Genomic DNA, 20,848 nt, shown 5'->3' with positions numbered 1-20,848 from the left:
GTTCATGACCACCCGCTCTACAGACTTCTCCAGTGTTTGTTCATGGCCAGCTCTAAAGTCTTCTCCAGTGTTTGTTCATGACCAGCTCTACACAGTCTTCTCCAGTGTTTGTTCATGACCAGCTCTACACAGTCTTCTCCAGTGTTTGTTCATGACCACCAGCTCTACACAGTCTTCTCCAGTGTTTGTTCATGACCATCTCTACACAGTCTTCTCCAGTGTTTGCTCATGACCAGCTCTACACAGTCTTCTCCAGTGTTTGCTCATGACCATCTCTACACAGTCTTCTCCAGTGTTTGCTCATGACCAGCTCTACACAGTCTTCTCCAGTGTTTGTTCATGACCACCAGCTCTACAGTCTTCTCCAGTGTTTGTTCATGACCATCTCTACACAGTCTTCTCCAGTGTTTGTTCATGACCACCAGCTCTACACAGTCTTCTCCAGTGTTTGTTCATGACCATCTCTACACAGTCTTCTCCAGTGTTTGCTCATGACCAGCTCTACACAGTCTTCTCCAGTGTTTGCTCATGACCAGCTCTACACAGACTTCTCCAGTGTTTGCTCATGACCAGCTCTACACAGTCTTCTCCAGCGGAAAGCAAGCCAGCAGCATGAGTACTTATTGAAGGTGGGAAGGTGCGGGAATAACAGACATCGTCTATAATGGAGCTGCTGTAATCCTGCACTCATACAAACACTCCCATAACTGCGCCCATGGCGCATCGTCTCCAGAGTGTCCACCCTAGAAATCGAGCGAGTCCTTATAATCAGATGAGAGTAATCTGATTACATGTAATCCATGACTCAACAAGGCCTTTTAGCAGCCACAGCTTCTCTCTCTTATGAATAGAAATGCATTAAACACTCATAAACATATACTGTCAGGGGGACCAAGGCTGTGTGTGTGTGTGTGTGTGTGTGTGTGTGTGTATCCCTCTCCACGTGTCTGTGTGTCTTTTAGAGTTTGTGTAATTGTGAGCTTGCTTTGTGTGTGTGTGTGTCCTTTGTCTGCCTGTCCTGTGTGTGTGTGTGTGTGTGTGTGTGTGTGTGTGTGTGTGTGTGTGTGTGTGTGTGTGTGTGTGTGTCTCTCCAAGGCTGGCATTTTGTCATTCATCACAGTGGCCTCTCTCTGTTCCCAGACTCTGAATGTATTCATGAGTTAGCTGTTGACTCAGATAGTTGGCTCACCTGTCCCCCCCCCCCCCCCCCCCCCACCCACACACACAGACGCACACACACACACACACACACACACACACACACACACACACACACACACACACACACACACACACACACACACACACAAGTTTAATCCTCACAGTGAACAGACGGCATCAGTATCGGCCATATGGGTTTTGAATGGTCCATGCTAGAATGGATCGGCCGGAGGGACATGAGGAGTGATAATTTCTTGGGGTTTAGACATGGGGAGTGATGATTGGTTGGGGCTAGGGTCAGAGGTGTTGTTTCTCTCAGAAGAGAGTAACAACCTATCAAATGGGAGAATGGTGGATGATCTTTGTGAAGTTTTAAATGGTCCTCAGTAGTTGTTCCTGCTGTTTTCATCAGCAGAATGTTAATATAAACCAATCACATGTGAGTATGTTGGACCTGTGGAGTTATAAATGGTCTTGATTGGTTGCTTTGTGTTGTTCTCCTCAGCAGAAACATGACATCAGCCTAACAGAAGGTTGGATATTAGCTCAGGGTTTAAGTGGTCCTCAGTAGCTTTTTTTTCCTTTTGTTTTCCACAGCCAAACAATGAGATCAACCAATCAGAGGAGAGTGCGGACCTTATTAGTTGTAAATAGTTCTTATTGGTTTTCTGTTGTTTTATTCAGCAGAAAGATGATATCAGCCTATCAGAGGGCAGTACGGTGGACCTGAGGAAGCCGGGCGAGGAAGAGGACGAGTATTCAGAGATGGCTGAAGAGACCATGGAGCCAGAAAACTGCTTCCCCGACAGTAAGGCACACACACACACACAGGCACACACAGACAGACACACACACACACACACGCACACAAACACGCACGCACACACACACGCACGCACACACACACGCACACATGCACGCACACACACACACACAAACACGCACGCACACATACACACACATAAACACGCACGCACACGCACACACACACACACACACACACGCACGCACACACACACACACCCACACAAACACACACACGCACACGCACACACATGCACACACACACAAACAAACACACACACGCATGCACGTACGCACGGACGGACACACACACACACACACGCACACACACACACGCACACTTGTCTGCAACCTAGGAACACACTATCTCTCTTATCTTATGTTTCGAGTCTTAGATTCTAAATGCTTTTGAAACGCGTACCGTTTGGAGGCCAAAATGGCCACTTGAACTCATGACGATACGAGGATGACGTAGAGCCATGTTTCTCAAATGGGCGTACGTGGAGGTATGACGGGGGTACTTGAGAGAAAGGGGGGAATGGAAACATTGAATAATACGATTTAAAATGTGAACTAGAACTGTGCTTACAAGTTTGACTACTCAGTCCAGCAGGCACGATGATGGGAAGTGAGGGCAGTCACATGATCAAGCGTGTCTTCAGGCATGATGGGAAGTGAGGGCAGTCACATGATCAAGCGTGTCTTCAGGCATGATGGGAAGTGAGGGCAGTCACATGATCAAGCGTGTCTTCAGGCATGATGGGAAGTGAGGGCAGTCACATGATCAAACGTGTCTTCAGGCATGATGGGAAGTGAGGGCAGTCACATGATCAAGCGTGTATTCAGGCATGATGGGAAGTGAGGGCAGTCACATGATCAAGCGTGTATTCAGGCATGATGGGAAGTGAGGACAGTCACATGATCAAGCGTGTCTTCAGGCATGATGGGAAGTGAGGGCAGTCACATGATCAAGCGTGTCTTCAGGCATGATGGGAAGTGAGGGCAGTCACATGATCAAGCGTGTATTCAGGCATGATGGGAAGTGAGGGCAGTCACATGATCAAGCGTGTATTCAGGCATGATGGGAAGTGAGGGCAGTCACATGATCAAGCGTGTCTTCAGGCATGATGGGAAGTGAGGGCAGTCACATGATCAAGCGTGTATTCAGGCATGATGGGAAGTGAGGGCAGTCACATGATCAAGCGTGTATTCAGGCATGATGGGAAGTGAGGGCAGTCACATGATCAAGCGTGTCTTCAGGCATGATGGGAAGTGAGGGCAGTCACATGATCAAGCGTGTCTTCAGGCATGATGGGAAGTGAGGACAGTCACATGATCAAGCGTGTATTCAGGCATGATGGGAAGTGAGGACAGTCACATGATCAAGCGTGTCTTCAGGCATGATATCCTACTCCCTCCCTCCACCCTAGACCCTACCTCTACTCTCTGTCCTCCCCCCTCTCTCTCATTCCCCCTGCTCTCCTTCCCCTGCACCCTCCCACCTCTCCTTCTCTGTTCTCTCCTCCTCCACATTTCCCATTTTCTCCCCACCCTCGCCCTAATCCGGGCCCGTATCCTACTCCCCCCCTCCACCCTAGACCCTACCTCTACTCTACCTCCCCTGTACCCTTCCACCTCTCCTTCTCTGTTCTCTCCTCCTCTCTGTCCTCTCCCCTCTCTCACATTCCCGCTGCTCTCCTTCCCCTGCGCCCTCCCACCTCTCCTTCTCTGTTCTCTCCTCCTCTCTGCCCTCTCCTCCCTCTCACATTCCCCCTGCTCTCCCTCCCCTGCACCCTCTCCTTCTCTGTTCTCTCCTCCTCCACATTTCCCATTTCTCCCCACCCTCGCCCTAATCCGGGCCCGTATCCTACTCCCTCCCCTCCCCCAACCCTAGACCCTACCCCTACCCTGGCTCTCCCTCCCCTGCACCCGCATCTCTCCTCCTCTGTTCTTTCCTCCTCCACATTTCCTATTTTCTCCCCACCTCCCCCCTCTCCTCCCTCCTCCCTCTCCCTCCCTCCTCCACTCTCCTGCTTTCTTCAAATGTTCAATTGTTATCTTTATTCTGTATATTCTTGTTACTGTGTGTTAGCTAGAATCAGCTAGACATACTTTCTGTGAAGCCCTCTGAGACATGCTTGTGAATTAGGGCTATATAAATAAACTTGACTAAACTTGACTGACTTATGATGGGAAGTGAGGACAGTCACATGATCAAGCGTGTATTCAGGCATGATGGGAAGTGAGGGCAGTCACATGATCAAGCGTGTCTTCAGGCATGATGGGAAGTGAGGGCAGTCACATGATCAAGCTTGTATTCAGGCATGATGGGAAGTGAGGGCAGTCACATGATCAAGCGTGTCTTCAGGCATGATGGGAAGTGAGGGCAGTCACATGATCAAGCTTGTATTCAGGCATGATGGGAAGTGAGGGCAGTCACATGATCAAGCTTGTCTTCAGGCATGATGGGAAGTGAGGGCAGTCACATGATCAAGCGTGTATTCAGGCATGATGGGAAGTGAGGGCAGTCACATGATCAAGCGTGTCTTCAGGCATGATGGGAAGTGAGTAGAAAAAAATATCTTATTTATTGTGGGCAAACAATAAATAAGATATTTTTTTCTTAAACTGTGTGTGCCGGGACATCTGTCACCTACTAGTATCCTCCGACCCAGGCACCCGTATACTTTTTATATATCTTTATGGGAGTCGTGCTTGCTAACTGTTTTTCCGGGAAGTGAGTAGAGCCCGACCGATACTGGATTTTTGAGGCCGATGCCGATACCGATATTAGGGAGTAAAAAAATTCCGATACCGATAATATCGGCCGATATATATATATATATATATATATATATATTTTTTTTTAATCAAATGTTTATCCCCATTAGTGCTAATCCCCTATTAGTGCTAATTTTTTATTTATTTATCCTGGTTGCTGCTCCACCCTCTGCCGATCTGGGGAGAGCCGAAAACTGGCTCCATGCTTCCACATGGGCAGTTAGCGAGCCGCTTCTTTTCACCTGACAGGGGAAGCTTCACCGGTAGGACATAGCACGTGGGAGGATCACGCTATTCCAACGAGTTCCCCTCCCTCCGAACAGGCGCCCTTAACGACCAGAGGAGGCACCACATCAGCAACCCTCAAATATCAAACACTTGACAAAGATATGATTGAGTTGACATGAATTGAAATATGTAATGTAGGCAGGATATTTTACAGCTTATTAATAAACTCAATGCAATGAAACAGTAAACTTAACTGGGAATTGAATAATTATAAATAACTAGAAATACAAAAACACAATAGAACAAATAGTTAAGAAAAAATATCAAATATACACAACATGCTGTCCATGCTGTCTATAACTTATATATATATATATATATATATAAAAATAAAAATATCGGCGCCCAATATCGGCCGATACGATATATCGGTAATCGGCCAATATCGGCCGATAATATCGGCGAACCGATATATCGGTCGGGCTCTAGAAGTGCGGGCAGTCACATGATCAAGCGTGTCTTCGCACCTTGAAGCAACATGTAGTCGGGGTAAAGAAAGTATGTTCTTGAAGCACCTTGAAGCAACATGTAGTCGGGGTAAAGAAAGTATGTTCTTGAAGCACCTTGAAGCAACATGTAGTCGGGGTAAAGAGAGTATGTTCTTGAAGCACCTTGAAGCAACATGTAGTCGGGGTAAAGAGAGTATGTTCTTGAAGCACCTTGAAGCAACATGTAGTCGGGGTAAAGAAAGTATGTTCTTGAAGCACCTTGAAGCAACATGTAGTCGGGGTAAAGAGAGTATGTTCTTGAAGCACCTTGAAGCAACATGTAGTCGGGGTAAAGAGAGTATGTTCTTGAAGCACCTTGAAGCAACATGTAGTCGGGGTAAAGAGAGTATGTTCTTGGATTCAGATATCAGAGAAAGTTGTACTGAAGCCAAAAACGGTTGAGAACCACTGACGTAGAGAAAACGAATGACACGTCCAGGTCAAATAAGAACTACTCACTTTTAGCCCTTGTTCACACAGGACGCCTAACGTAAGCAGAACTGAAGCTTGAGGCAGGCTCATGCTGAGCCCTTCACACAAGAAGCCTTCTCTTTTCCTCTCAGCGCCTACTCGGCGCCTTGAACCCGCCCAAAACTCCCATTGACTTCATGCCTGGCTTGACAGATCAATGCTCGGCTTCAGCACGCGTCGCGCTTGGAATAGGCGTGAATCCTGAACGATCGCTTGAGCAAGGCGTGGCTTCGGCGTGGCGCACGCACGGGTGGTGTGAACGGCTTCGCCTGTTAACAAGGACGCCTAAATGAAACCTGTGGCTTCGGCGTAGGTAGAGCTTAGGTTGAGCGTTGCTTCCGCGTCCTGTGTGAACGGGGTGCTTAGGGCTAATGTACACCGCCTCCGGAACAGATGCGGTACGGCTGCGAACAGACCCACACTCATGTCATCTGTCAGATGGATGCGGGATCCGACAAAAATAGAACAGGTGCGTAATTTTTCCGTACAGCATGTATCGTCTATCAATTAACATGGGCGAGAGTCGATCCACAACGCAGCCGTGATGCATCTGGTGTACATTGCCTGTTATTCTAAATGGACTGCATTTATTATTATTATTTATTTATTATTATTCTACAATAGTGAAGTGGATGATTTAGTGATTTGCCAGCCACTGTGCCTAGTGGATAAGTATTGCACTGATGTTACAAGTGTACCTCACAGTCCCCGCATATTAAAAAAACAAACTAAAAACAATCCAGTGTATTAACATGTGCACCAACCTATGGAGAATGAAGTATTCTAGGCACACAATCTTACTGTGTAGGCACTAGAGAATGTACTTACAACACCATTTTAATGAAGCTTGGCTGAGATTTACGTGCTTGTTTCTCAATGAGATGTTCTTTCATGATCAATAGTTGCTTATCTGGAGCGGCTGTGAATGAATGAGCAGGTAGGTGGCTCTGTGTTTTGCTCAAGGACACTTTCAACATGACACATAGCTGTGGCTGTGGCTTTGTAAGAAACTGTTACGCGACAATCTCACTAAGTACGAGCCCATCCTGCCGCCCACTTGCCCCAATACTCTCACAGTTAGATTTATGTATCTGTGCCGACTAACCCAGGTGCAAACCAAACACCTCGTTTCCCTCCTGACTCAGCCACTTTCCTCCAGGAGCACAGAGATTTGTCTCAGACAGTTCAGCCTGCTAGCATGGATACAGTAGACATAGGACCCTGCTAGCATGGATACAGTAGACATAAGACCCTGCTAGCATGGATACAGTACAGAGACATAAGACCCTGCTAGCATGGATACAGTACAGAGACATAGGACCCTGCTAGCATGGATACAGTACAGAGACATAGGACCCTGCTAGCATGGATACAGTACAGAGACATAGGACCCTGCTAGCATGGATACAGTACAGAGACATAAGACCCTGGTAGCATGGATACAGTAGACATAGGAGCCTGCTAGCATGGATACAGTACAGAGACATAAGACCCTGGTAGCATGGATACAGTAGACATAGGAGCCTGCTAGCATGGATACAGTACAGAGACATAAGACCCTGGTAGCATGGATACAGTAGACATAGGAGCCTGCTAGCATGGATACAGTACAGAGACATAAGACCCTGGTAGCATGGATACAGTAGACATAGGAGCCTGCTAGCATGGATACAGTAGACATAGGAGCCTGCTAGCATTGATACAGTACAGAGAAATAAGACCCTGGTAGCATGGATACAGTAGACATAGGAGCCTGCTAGCATGGATACAGTACAGAGACATAAGACCCTGGTAGCATGGATACAGTAGACATAGGAGCCTGCTAGCATTGATACAGTACAGAGACATAAGACCCTGGTAGCATGGATACAGTAGACATAGGAGCCTGCTAGCATTGATACAGTACAGAGACATAAGACCCTGGTAGCATGGATACAGTAGACATAGGAGCCTGCTAGCATGGATACAGTACAGAGACATAAGACCCTGGTAGCATGGATACAGTAGACATAGGAGCCTGCTAGCATGGATACAGTACAGAGACATAGGACCCTGCTAGCATGGATACAGTAGACATAGGACCCTGCTAGCATGGATACAGTACAGAGACATAAGACCCTGCTAGCATGGATACAGTACAGAGACATAAGACCCTGCTAGCATGGATACAGTACAGAGACATAAGACCCTCCTAGCATGGATACAGTACAGTGACATAAGACCCTCCTAGCATGGATACAGTACAGAGACATAAGACCCTGCTAGCATGGATACAGTACAGAGACATAGGACCCTGCTAGCATGGATACAGTACAGAGACATAAGACCCTGCTAGCATCGATACAGTACAGAGACATAAGACCCTGCTAGCATGGATACAGTACAGAGACATAGGACCCTGCTAGCATGGATACAGTACAGAGACATAGGCCCCTGCTAGCATGGATACAGTAGACATAGGACCCTGCTAGCATGGATACAGTACAGAGACATAGGACCCTGCTAGCATGGATACAGTAGACATAGGACCCTGCTAGCATGGATACAGTACAGAGACATAGGACCCTGCTAGCATGGATACAGTACAGAGACATAGGACCCTGCTAGCATGGATACAGTAGACATAGGACCCTGCTAGCTTGGATACAGTACAGAGACATAGGACCCTGCTAGCATGGATACAGTACAGAGACATATGGACCCTGCTAGCATGGATACATAGACATAAGACCCTGCTAGCATGGATACATAGACATAATACCCTGCTAGCATGGATACAGTAGACATAAGACCCTGCTAGCATGGATACAGTAGACATAAGACCCTGCTAGCATGGATACAGTAGACATAAGACCCTGCTAGCATGGATACAGTAGACATAAGACCCTGCTAGCATGGATACAGTACAGAGACATAAGACCCTGCTAGCATGGATACACTACAGATACATAGGACCCTGCTAGCATGGATACAGTAGACATAAGACCCTGCTAGCATGGATACATAGACATAAGACCCTGCTAGCATGGATACAGTACGGAGGTGCCGCATCTAGAGAGAGGCGGCGTGCAGCATGTCGGTGGACCGGCTGAAGTTAACCTCTCCCACCCCCCATGCCTAAACCCAATCTGAGCCACTGCGTGTCAGAAAATAAGCTATTTACAGGATGTAAATACACGCATTACTAGGGGTGTCACGATACACTCAGTTCACGATACGATACGATATTTTAACAATATTTTTTGTGATCGATTTTTAAGTTGAGGGGGCCTCCTCCACGCTAATTTGAGTAATTTCACCATTTTCATCCTCCGTGTCTGTAACGTCCCTCATCTGTTCAAACAAAGCAATGAAAAGGAGAGCGAGCATGCAATCAGATGCAGATCAGTGCCACCATGTTCAGCTTCTTTTTCTCACGATATGAGATTTCATCTCAACGATACATATTGTCACATATTGTCACGACGATATATTGTGACATCCCTACGCCTTACACATGCACCGTATTCCTTGTTTCCAGGCCGCTGCTGGCGCATTATAGCTTTGTGGTGCATTGATGTAAAAAAAAAAAAAAAAAAAACACTTTTCACGGTGAGTTAAAAATGATAATTAAAGCTGGAAATAAGGTCTAGGTTGTAAAAACAGGAATTCTCGTTTAATGTTAACTAGCTAGCTAGCTAGTTCTTATTGAGAATTCAAAGAAAGGTAGTAGAGTAGGCTACTTGGCTCATATTACAGATAAACACAACACTGTATATGTTCAGTGCCTTTGCTGAAGGACATAAAAGACTCATGGCGGTTGTGTGGAAACTGACCATCCTGCCGCCCACATGCTCCAATACTCTCATCATTAGATTTATGATGTGTTCCCACTAACCCAGGTGCAAACCAAACACCATGTTTCCCCTCCTGACTCAGCCACTTTCCTCTGGGAGCACACAGATCTGTCTCACACAGTTCAGCTTAGCTAGCATGGATACAGTAGAGAGACCAAGGGCTAATGAAGAGAGAGAGAGAGACAGGAGAGGTGAGAGAGAGATAGAGAGGAGAGGTGAGAGACAGACACAGGAGAGGGGAGAGACAGAGAGAGAGAGACAGGAGAGGTGAGAGAGAGAGAGACAGGAGAGGTGAGAGAGAGACAGGAGAGGTGAGAGAGAAAGACAGGAGAGGTGAGAGAGAGACAGGAGAGGTGAGAGAGAGAGAGAGAGAGAGACAGGAGAGGTGAGAGAGAGAGACAGGAGAGGAGAGAGATAGACAGGATAGGTGAGAGAGAGAGACAGGAGAGGTGAGAGAGAAAGACAGGAGAGGTGAGAGAGAGACAGGAGAGGTGAGAGAGAAAGACAGGAGAGGTGAGAGAGAGACAGGAGAGGTGAGAGACAGAGACACAGGAGAGGGGAGAGACAGAGAGAGAGAGACAGGAGAGGTGAGAGAGAGAGACAGGAGAGGTGAGAGAGACAGGAGAGGTGAGAGAGAAAGACACAGGAGAGGTGAGAGACAGAGAGAGAGAGAGATAGACAGGATAGGTGAGAGAGAGACAGGAGAGGCGAGAGAGAGAGACAGGAGAGGTGAGAGAGAGAGACAGGAGAGGTGAGAGACAGGAGAAGTGAGAGACAGAGAGAGAGAGAGATAGACAGGATAGGTGAGAGAGAGACAGGAGAGGTGAGAGAGAGAGAGAGAAAGAGAGAGATTGTAGAAAAAGGAAAGAAAACACTGGAAACAAGGCTTTTATCAGCTTTATCAGCAACCGAGGAATTCCACCAACATCAACTTGTCTCTGGCACAGCTCAGGTTTATCATGTTAGCAGTAGCACAGCATTATTGCTGAAAGTATCAGAAAAAAGAAATGCATTGAAGAAATGTAAGGAATAAAGTGAAGCTAGCAAAGTTATGTAATGCGAACTGCCATCATTATTGTTGAGAGAGCCAATTGAGTGAATGTTGGTTAGCGTAACCCAGAGCCGTTTAATAGAAGAGTTCCGACATCTCCATTCACTCCAATGGACCAGTTTTTTTCCAGGAAGTAGAAAGTGGAACTCTTGAGTAAAAAAAAGCAGCACCGTCGAGTTGCAGCAAAATAGACAGTTTGTGTTGTACTTTGAAAGGGTCTTTCATCCCTTGAATCAAATTGTACATCAGCTTTATTTTAGCATGCGAAAGTAGCGCGAGACCCATTCCTGGCTGTTCATTGGCTAATGAGTCTCGCATTTTGGTCCTCCGCTGACGCCACTCTTACTAGAGGACACTAGCGTAACCCATAGCTTCCCACCAGAGGGGTGCTGTGGAGCGGAGCGCACCAGCACAAACACAGAAGAAGAGACGGCTGCCATCTTGCCATTTTCGGAAGATAAAAATCACCAGCACAGGATAGGTGTAAGGCTGACGTTTTGGACCCAAGTGCAGAGAGGACAGACACAGATGACGTTTCAACTCTTTTACTGACTTTCAAAATGAGTAGTAACAAAGATAGGACCAACAGGTCAGAACTGAAGAACCTAGCCTAAAACAGGTCGGGAGGCCGACAATAACTAAAAGTCTTTAAATCCAAAACGAGGAAGCAGTCCAGGGAAATCCTCCTGAGGACAAGGAACTAAGAGTCTTTAAAGGCGAGGAGGCAGGCCAGGAAATCCTCCTGAGGACAGGATCCAGTCAGACAGAGGCTCGGGGGGTACAGCGGGTCAGAGCAGGAGCAGCAGTACAGCTCAGCTCTCCCATGGAGGAATAGTGTTACGATCAGCAATGTTCTCTGAAAAGACAGGTCGTTAAATAGGCTGTCAAACAGGTGCAGGGCATTACTTTGAAATTGGTAGAAATTACAGCTGATCTTCTATTGGCTGTGACGCCGCCTCCCTGTACTGTAGCCCGAAAGTCAGTTTACTCGCGGGAAGGCCTTTCAGCACCAGGGACAGCGACGGAGCGGGAAGGCCTTTCAGCACCAGGGACAGCGACGGAGCGGGAAGGCCTTTCAGCACCAGGGACAGCGACGGAGCGGGAAGGCCTTTCAGCACCAGGGACAGCAACGGAGCGGGAAGGCCTTTCAGCACCAGGGACAGCAACGGAGCAGGAAGGCCTTTCTGCACCAGGGACAGCAACGGAGCGGGAAGGCCTTTCAGCACCAGGGACAGCAACGGAGCGGGAAGGCCTTTCAGCACCAGGAACAGCGACGGAGCGGGAAGGCCTTTCAGCACCAGGGACAGCAACGGAGCGGGAAGGCCTTTCAGCACCAGGGACAGCAACGGAGCGGGAAGGCCTTTCAGCACCAGGGACAGCAACGGAGCGGCCTGGTGAGGAACTTTGAAATGTCTCTGTGACACTTGTAAGACGAGCGTTTTAACATTGACCGCTGCTTGCGACTTTTGTTAGCACCTCTCAGTATAAGGGACTGTGTTTGAGCTGACAACACAGTCCTGAACGGGGCGGGGCTATGCCTATAGCCAATCCTAGAGCCTGAATGCTACGCAGGGCGGGTCTTGTCAAGCAAAGCAGTGGCCAATAATAACGCCTCCAGGACACTTTCAAAAAAGACACATAGCTGCTGCATTGAAAACTGTTACAGGACAATCTGGCTAAGTACTAGCCCATCCTGCCACCCACTTGCCCCAATACTCTCATAATGAGATTTATGTATCTGTACCCACTAACCCAGGTGGAGACCAAACAACTCGTTTGCCTCCTGACTCAGCGAGTTTCCTCTTGGAGCACAGAGAGTTGTCACAGACAGTTCAGCCTGGCTGGCATGGTAGAGAGACATAGGGGTAATGCAGGAGGGAGGGAGAGAGAGAGAGAGGTAGGTGGGTGGGAGGTTCCCACACTGTCAGTACAAACAGTACAGGTTCATTTCGGTACCCAGTGGAACACTAATGGTCCATAAGGTACCTGTCATTGGGACACAGCTGTACCTTTTCCAATAGTACATTTTTGTACCAGCGCAACAACGTATTTTCAGTACATCTGTTTCACTCGGGATGCATCATTATTCCTTAAGGGGGTAACAGTCCAACAACAACGACAACAACAACAACAACAACAAGATGTCAGATAAAAGCTGACAATCCACACATTTCAATGCAGAGCCGGCAGCAGAGACGCATTTCTACGGCCACAACTCTCTGAACGACTGTAGCAGCCAAAGAAAAACATTTCCTGCTGAGACAGGCCGGGGCAATTAGTGTCCAGATGTGCAGAAGCACATTTGTCTCCAGGTAATGATGCTACAAACATGAACAGTTACCTGTAGGGATCACTTAAACTGGGGGTGCAGGGTTCATGTTCAGGTTCTGACTTGTGTGAAATGTCCCACACCACTTTCTAAACCTCCATATATGCTGCATTCACGTGCTCCTCAGAAGCTCCTCCTTACCAGTTGTGAACTGGTCATTACAACACGACACCAATCAAGTTGCTCTTAGTCGGAAAAAGCAACAAACATGGACGCCAGAAGTAAGGCAGTTTTCTCGTGGCTGGTGTTTTCTTACCAAAAGCAAGTCGTGGGTCATTATGGTAGCTATAGGCCATAATGTGCAACTACTAACTCCTTGGAGGACTTTTAGCCTTATTCTAGGTGTTTGCTTCCTCCATACTGTATGAACCTGGACACGCTTGAATGCACTTGTTTAAAGAAACAATTGGGTACTACAACAGGTAGCATTTGAAATAAGTAGAGAACTTAATAATTCATTCGACCTATTCGAGACAATGGAAGGGTCATCCACCTGTTGAGCTCTTCATAATTTTTTTCATTAGGGGCGTATAGTTCAAAGAATTTATTTTGGCACGTACATTGGGAATCTGGAGGCCTAAATATGTTTTTATATATTTTTTTATATATAAGTTATATAAGCATTGGAAGTGAGAACGTGTTGGCCCAGAGTCACAGGTTCAATTCCCACCCAGGATAAGACAGACAGGCGGCCATGTTGCTGTGTGAGGAGCTTTGGACGAAAGCCACCAATCAGCAGATGTTCTATTAACGTTGACTCCTTCAGATGATTGATGGGTCTGTCCTGAATGTCCCAGCACGTCTCCTGAGTCAGCACACGCCTTCACACCAGGCAGGCTGGACTCAGATCAGCCACAGCCACCCAAATATACACTTCTGCCTCGCTCCACACTTCTGTCCCCAGCACGGCTTCAATATGAGGAGAGATATGACCAACAGAAAGAGGTTGGTGAAGGAGAGGGGACAGGAGAGCAGGACAGGAGAGAAGGACAGGAGAGATGCAGAGAGCGGACAGGAGAGGAGGAGAGAGGGGACAGGAGAGGAGGGAAAGGAGTGGACAACAGTGGAGGGGACAGGAGAGAGGGGACAGGAGAGGAGGGAAAGGAGTGGACAAGAGTGGAGGGGACAGGAGAGGAGGTGGCAGGAGAGGAGGGGAGGAGAGGAGGGGACAGGACAGGAGGGAACGAAGTGGAGAGGAGAGGAGAGGAGGGGACAGGAGAGGAGGTGGCAGGAGAGGAGGGGACAGGAGGGGAAGAGAGGAGGGGACAGGACAGGAGGGAAAGGAGTGGACAGGAGAGAGGGGACAGGAGAGGAGAGGATGGGGCAAGAGAGGAGGGGACAGGAGAGGAGGCAGCAGGAGGGAAAGGAGTGGACAGGAGAGAGAGGAGAGGATGGGACAGGAGAGGAGGGGAGAGGAGAGGAGGGGAGGGGACAGGAGAGGAGGAGAGAGGAGGGGACAGGAGAGAGGGGACAGGACAGGAGAGGAGGAGAGAGGAGGGGACAGGAGAGAGGAGGAGAGGAGGGGACAGGAGAGGAGAGGAGGGGACAGGAGAGGAGGAGAGAGGAGGGGACAGGAGAGGAGGCAGCAGGAGGGAAAGGAGTGGACAGGAGAGAGGGGAGAGGAGAGGATGGGACAGGAGAGGAGGGGAGAGGAGAGGAGGGGACAGGAGAGGAGGAGAGAGGAGGGGACAGGAGAGGAGGTGGCAGGAGAGGAGGGGACAGGAGAGGAGGCAGCAGGAGAGGAGGGGACAAGAGAGGGGAGAGGAGAGGAGGGGACAGGAGAGAGGAGGAGAGGAGGGGACAGGAGAGGAGAGGAGGGGACAGGAGAGGAGGGGACAGGAGAGGAGGCAGCAGGAGGGGAAGGAGTGGACAGGAGAGAGGGGAGAGGAGAGGATGGGACAGGAGAGGAGGGGAGAGGAGAGGAGGGGACAGGAGAGGAGGAGAGAGGAGGGGACAGGAGAGGAGGTGGCAGGAGAGGAGGGGACAGGAGAGGAGGCAGCAGGAGAGGAGGGGACAAGAGAGGGGAGAGGAGAGGAGGGGACAGGAGAGAGGAGGAGAGGAGGGGACAGGAGAGGAGAGGAGGGGACAGGAGAGGAGGCGGCAGGAGAGGAGGGGACAGGAGAGAGGAGAACATGAGAAAGGACCATATACTGTATAGAGATGTGGATGTAGCCAGCCATTGTTTTGTGGACTCCCGTTTTGAAGCCTCGATTTTGGCATTTTGACCCTCACCATCTTGTCCCCCCCTTTAGCCTCGTCTCTCTTGCCAGACTCTCTGTTTCTTGCCAGACTCTCTCTGGTGAGTCTGGCGGCTCTTACTCTCACTCTGGTCTCTGGAAAATGGCTCTGTTATCTTTACAACCATCTACCAAAAGTACCAAGCAGGCCTGCTTTATTGCAAAATCCAAATCTTCAAAAACTTGCCATATTCAGTGTGTAGGTTGCTAGCTTGCCAGCTAGCGTTGTGTTGTTGCTGTTGTTTCATAGCGGCGGAGGTAGAGAGCTAGCAGGTAGCAGGAAGTGATTTCCCTTCACTCCCACTGAAATGCTCCGAGCCAATGGCAGAGCTTAGACCTGCTTAGACCCACAGCCTGAGCCAATGGCAGAGCTTAGACCTGCTTAGACCCACAGCCTGAGCCAATGGCAGAGCTTAGACCTGCTTAGACCCGCAGCCTGAGCCAATGGCAGAGCTTAGACCTGCTTAGACCCGCAGCCTGAGCCAATGGCAGAGCTTAGACCTGCTTAGAACCGCAGCCTGCTTCCAGGCAGTCACACTATTTTTAGCCAGACAAACACTGCTATTGGTCCGTGATCAAGGAGCTGCGCGATCACTGGACAGACGACCTGTCAATCATGCATAGTCAATTAGACTCTAAATGGGGCCATAATGTACTAAATGAACATCAGGCTGTGTGGAAGAAGACTGGAAACTAGAGATTGAGATCATCAACTCATTAGGAAAGTGAGACAAATGCTGGTGTGAAGTTGAGACTTTGTGGGAGTTCTATTGGACAAGCCTGCCCTGTGGGAGTTCTATTGGACCAGCCTGCCCTGTGGGAGTTCTATTGGACCAGCCTGCCCTGTGGGAGTTCTATTGGACGAGCCTGCCCTGTGGGAGTTCTATTGGATGAGCCTGCCCTGTGGGAGTTCTATTGGACCAGCCTGCCCTGTGGGAGTTCTATTGGACCAGCCTGCCCTGTGGGAGTTCTATTGGACCAGCCTGCCCTGTGGGAGTTCTATTGGACGAGCCTGCCCTGTGGGAGTTCTATTGGACGAGCCATGCCCTGTGGGAGTTCTATTGGACCAGCCTGCCCTGTGGGAGTTCTATTGGATCAGCCTGCCCTGTGGGAGTTCTATTGGATCAGCCTGCCCTGTGGGAGTTCTATTGGACCAGCCTGCCCTGTGGGAGTTCTATTGGACAAGCCTGCCCTGTGGGAGTTCTATTGGACGAGCCATGCCCTGTGGGAGTTATATTGGATGAGCCTGCCCTGTGGGAGTTCTATTGGACGAGCCTGCCCTGTGGGAGTTCTATTGGACGAGCCATGCCCTGTGGGAGTTCTATTGGATCAGCCTGCCCTGTGGGAGTTCTATTGGATCAGCCTGCCCTGTGGGAGTTCTATTGGACGAGCCTGCCCTGTGGGAGTTCTATTGGACCAGCCTGCCCTGTGAGAGTTCTATTGGATGAGCCTGCCCTGTGGGAGTTCTATTAGACGAGCCTGCCCTGTGGGAGTTCTATTGGACCAGCCTGCCCTGTGGGAGTTCTATTGGACGAGCCTGCCCTGTGGGAGTTCTATTGGACGAGCCTGCCCTGTGGGAGTTCTATTGGATCAGCCTGCCCTGTGGGAGTTCTATTGGATCAGCCTGCCCTGTGGGAGTTCTATTGGACCAGCCTGCCCTGTGGGAGTTCTATTGGACCAGCCTGCCCTGTGGGAGTTCTATTGGATCAGCCTGCCCTGTGGGAGTTCTATTGGACCAGCCTGCCCTGTGGGAGTTCTATTGGACGAGCCATGCCCTGTGGGAGTTCTATTGGACGAGCCTGCCCTGTGGGAGTTCTATTGGACCAGCATGCCCTGTGGGAGTTCTATTGGACCAGCCTGCCCTGTGGGAGTTCTATTGGATCAGCCTGCCCTGTGGGAGTTCTATTGGACCAGCCTGCCCTGTGGGAGTTCTATTGGACGAGCCTGCCCTGTGGGAGTTCTATTGGACGAGCCTGCCCTGTGGGGGTTCTATTGGACCAGCCTGCCCTGTGGGAGTTCTATTGGACCAGCCTGCCCTGTAGGAGTTCTATTGGATCAGCCTGCCCTGTGGGAGTTCTATTGGACCAGCCTGCCCTGTGGGAGTTCTATTGGATGAGCCTGCCCTGTGGGAGTTCTATTGGACCAGCCTGCCCTGTGGGAGTTCTATTGGACCAGCCTGCCCTGTGGGAGTTCTATTGGACAAGCCTGCCCTGTGGGAGTTCTATTGGACCAGCCTGCCCTGTGGGAGTTCTATTGGACCAGCCTGCCCTGTGGGAGTTCTATTGGACAAGCCTGCCCTGTGGGAGTTCTATTGGACGAGCCATGCCCTGTGGGAGTTCTATTGGATGAGCCTGCCCTGTGGGAGTTCTATTGGACGAGCCTGCCCTGTGGGAGTTCTATTGGATCAGCCTGCCCTGTGGGAGTTCTATTGGACGAGCCTGCCCTGTGGGAGTTCTATTGGATCAGCCTGCCCTGTGGGAGTTCTATTGGACGAGCCTGCCCTGTGGGAGTTCTATTGGACGAGCCTGCCCTGTGGGAGTTCTATTGGATCAGCCTGCCCTGTGGGAGTTCTATTGGATCAGCCTGCCCTGTGGGAGTTCTATTGGACCAGCCTGCCCTGTGGGAGTTCTATTGGATCAGCCTGCCCTGTGGGAGTTCCATTGGATGAGCCTGCCCTGTGGGAGTTCTATTGGATGAGCCTGCCCTGTGGGAGTTCTATTGGACCAGCCTGCCCTGTGGGAGTTCTATTGGACCAGCCTGCCCTGTGGGAGTTCTATTGGACCAGCCTGCCCCGTGGGAGTTCTATTGGACGAGCCTGCCCTGTGGGAGTTCTATTGGACCAGCCTGCCCTGTGGGAGTTCTATTGGACCAGCCTGCCCCGTGGGAGTTCTATTGGACCAGCCTGCCCTGTGGGAGTTCTATTGGACCAGCCTGCCCCGTGGGAGTTCTATTGGACCAGCCTGCCCTGTGGGAGTTCTATTGGATCAGCCTGCCCTGTGGGAGTTCTATTGGATCAGCCTGCCCTGTGGGAGTTCTATTGGACGAGCCATGCCCTGTGGGAGTTCTATTGGACCAGCCTGCCCTGTGGGAGTTCTATTGGATCAGCCTGCCCTGTGGGAGTTCTATTGGATCAGCCTGCCCTGTGGGAGTTCTATTGGACGAGTCATGCCCTGTGGGAGTTCTATTGGACGAGCCTGCCCTGTGGGAGTTCTATTGGATCAGCCTGCCCTGTGGGAGTTCTATTGGACGAGCCATGCCCTGTGGGAGTTCTATTGGACGAGCCTGCCCTGTGGGAGTTCTATTGGACCAGCCTGCCCTGTGGGAGTTCTATTGGATGAGCCTGCCCTGTGGGAGTTCTATTGGATGAGCCTGCCCTGTGGGAGTTCTATTGGACCAGCCTGCCCTGTGGGAGTTCTATTGGACCAGCCTGCCCTGTGGGAGTTCTATTGGACCAGCCTGCCCTGTGGGAGTTCTATTGGACAAGCCTGCCCTGTGGGAGTTCTATTGGACCAGCCTGCCCTGTGGGAGTTCTATTGGACCAGCCTGCCCTGTGGGAGTTCTATTGGACAAGCCTGCCCTGTGGGAGTTCTATTGGACGAGCCATGCCCTGTGGGAGTTCTATTGGATGAGCCTGCCCTGTGGGAGTTCTATTGGACGAGCCTGCCCTGTGGGAGTTCTATTGGATCAGCCTGCCCTGTGGGAGTTCTATTGGACGAGCCTGCCCTGTGGGAGTTATATTGGATCAGCCTGCCCTGTGGGAGTTCTATTGGACGAGCCTGCCCTGTGGGAGTTCTATTGGACGAGCCTGCCCTGTGGGAGTTCTATTGGATCAGCCTGCCCTGTGGGAGTTCTATTGGATCAGCCTGCCCTGTGGGAGTTCTATTGGACCAGCCTGCCCTGTGGGAGTTCTATTGGATCAGCCTGCCCTGTGGGAGTTCTATTGGATGAGCCTGCCCTGTGGGAGTTCTATTGGACCAGCCTGCCCTGTGGGAGTTCTATTGGACCAGCCTGCCCTGTGGGAGTTCTATTGGACCAGCCTGCCCCGTGGGAGTTCTATTGGACCAGCCTGCCCTGTGGGAGTTCTATTGGACCAGCCTGCCCTGTGGGAGTTCTATTGGACCAGCCTGCCCTGTGGGAGTTCTATTGGACCAGCCTGCCCCGTGGGAGTTCTATTGGACGAGCCTGCCCTGTGGGAGTTCTATTGGACCAGCCTGCCCTGTGGGAGTTCTATTGGACCAGCCTGCCCCGTGGGAGTTCTATTGGACCAGCCTGCCCTGTGGGAGTTCTATTGGACCAGCCTGCCCCGTGGGAGTTCTATTGGACCAGCCTGCCCTGTGGGAGTTCTATTGGATCAGCCTGCCCTGTGGGAGTTCTATTGGATCAGCCTGCCCTGTGGGAGTTCTATTGGACGAGCCATGCCCTGTGGGAGTTCTATTGGACCAGCCTGCCCTGTGGGAGTTCTATTGGATCAGCCTGCCCTGTGGGAGTTCTATTGGATCAGCCTGCCCTGTGGGAGTTCTATTGGATGAGCCTGCCCTGTGGGAGTTCTATTGGACGAGCCTGCCCTGTGGGAGTTCTATTGGATGAGCCTGCCCTGTGGGAGTTCTATTGGACGAGCCTGCCCTGTGGGAGTTCTATTGGATGAGCCTGCCCTGTGGGAGTTCTATTGGACGAGCCTGCCCTGTGGGAGTTCTATTGGATCAGCCTGCCCTGTGGGAGTTCTATTGGACGAGCCTGCCCTGTGGGAGTTCTATTGGATCAGCCTGCCCTGTGGGAGTTCTATTGGACCAGCCTGCCCTGTGGGAGTTCTATTGGATCAGCCTGCCCTGTGGGAGTTCCATTGGATGAGCCTGCCCTGTGGGAGTTCTATTGGATGAGCCTGCCCTGTGGGAGTTCTATTGGACCAGCCTGCCCTGTGGGAGTTCTATTGGACCAGCCTGCCCTGTGGGAGTTCTATTGGACCAGCCTGCCCCGTGGGAGTTCTATTGGACGAGCCTGCCCTGTGGGAGTTCTATTGGACCAGCCTGCCCTGTGGGAGTTCTATTGGACCAGCCTGCCCCGTGGGAGTTCTATTGGACCAGCCTGCCCTGTGGGAGTTCTATTGGACCAGCCTGCCCCGTGGGAGTTCTATTGGACCAGCCTGCCCTGTGGGAGTTCTATTGGATCAGCCTGCCCTGTGGGAGTTCTATTGGATCAGCCTGCCCTGTGGGAGTTCTATTGGACGAGCCATGCCCTGTGGGAGTTCTATTGGACCAGCCTGCCCTGTGGGAGTTCTATTGGATCAGCCTGCCCTGTGGGAGTTCTATTGGATCAGCCTGCCCTGTGGGAGTTCTATTGGACCAGCCTGCCCTGTGGGAGTTCTATTGGACAAGCCTGCCCTGTGGGAGTTCTATTGGATGAGC

The 20,848-nt window shown here is 50.5% G+C and overlaps 1 protein-coding gene across 1 annotated transcript in view; it reads left to right on the top strand.

Annotated features, from left to right (window-relative positions):
• The window catches only part of LOC310798312 (sodium channel protein type 5 subunit alpha-like), a gene marked incomplete at both ends in the record, with an annotated part of 197,485 nt that overhangs the window by 110,349 nt on the left and 66,288 nt on the right, over nt 1-20,848 (top strand). The window contains one exon of the mRNA XM_083660822.1: nt 1,846-1,969. Within this exon, the coding sequence (XP_083516948.1) occupies nt 1,846-1,969 (124 nt within the window). The remainder of the gene's footprint in view (nt 1-1,845; nt 1,970-20,848) is intronic.

This window comes from Poromitra crassiceps, assembly GCF_964638095.1.
Source record: "Poromitra crassiceps genome assembly, chromosome: 2".
Taxonomy (NCBI): domain Eukaryota; kingdom Metazoa; phylum Chordata; class Actinopteri; order Beryciformes; family Melamphaidae; genus Poromitra; species Poromitra crassiceps.
Note: the sequence above shows the minus strand (reverse complement) of the source record. Positions and strands in the feature narration are given on the sequence as shown.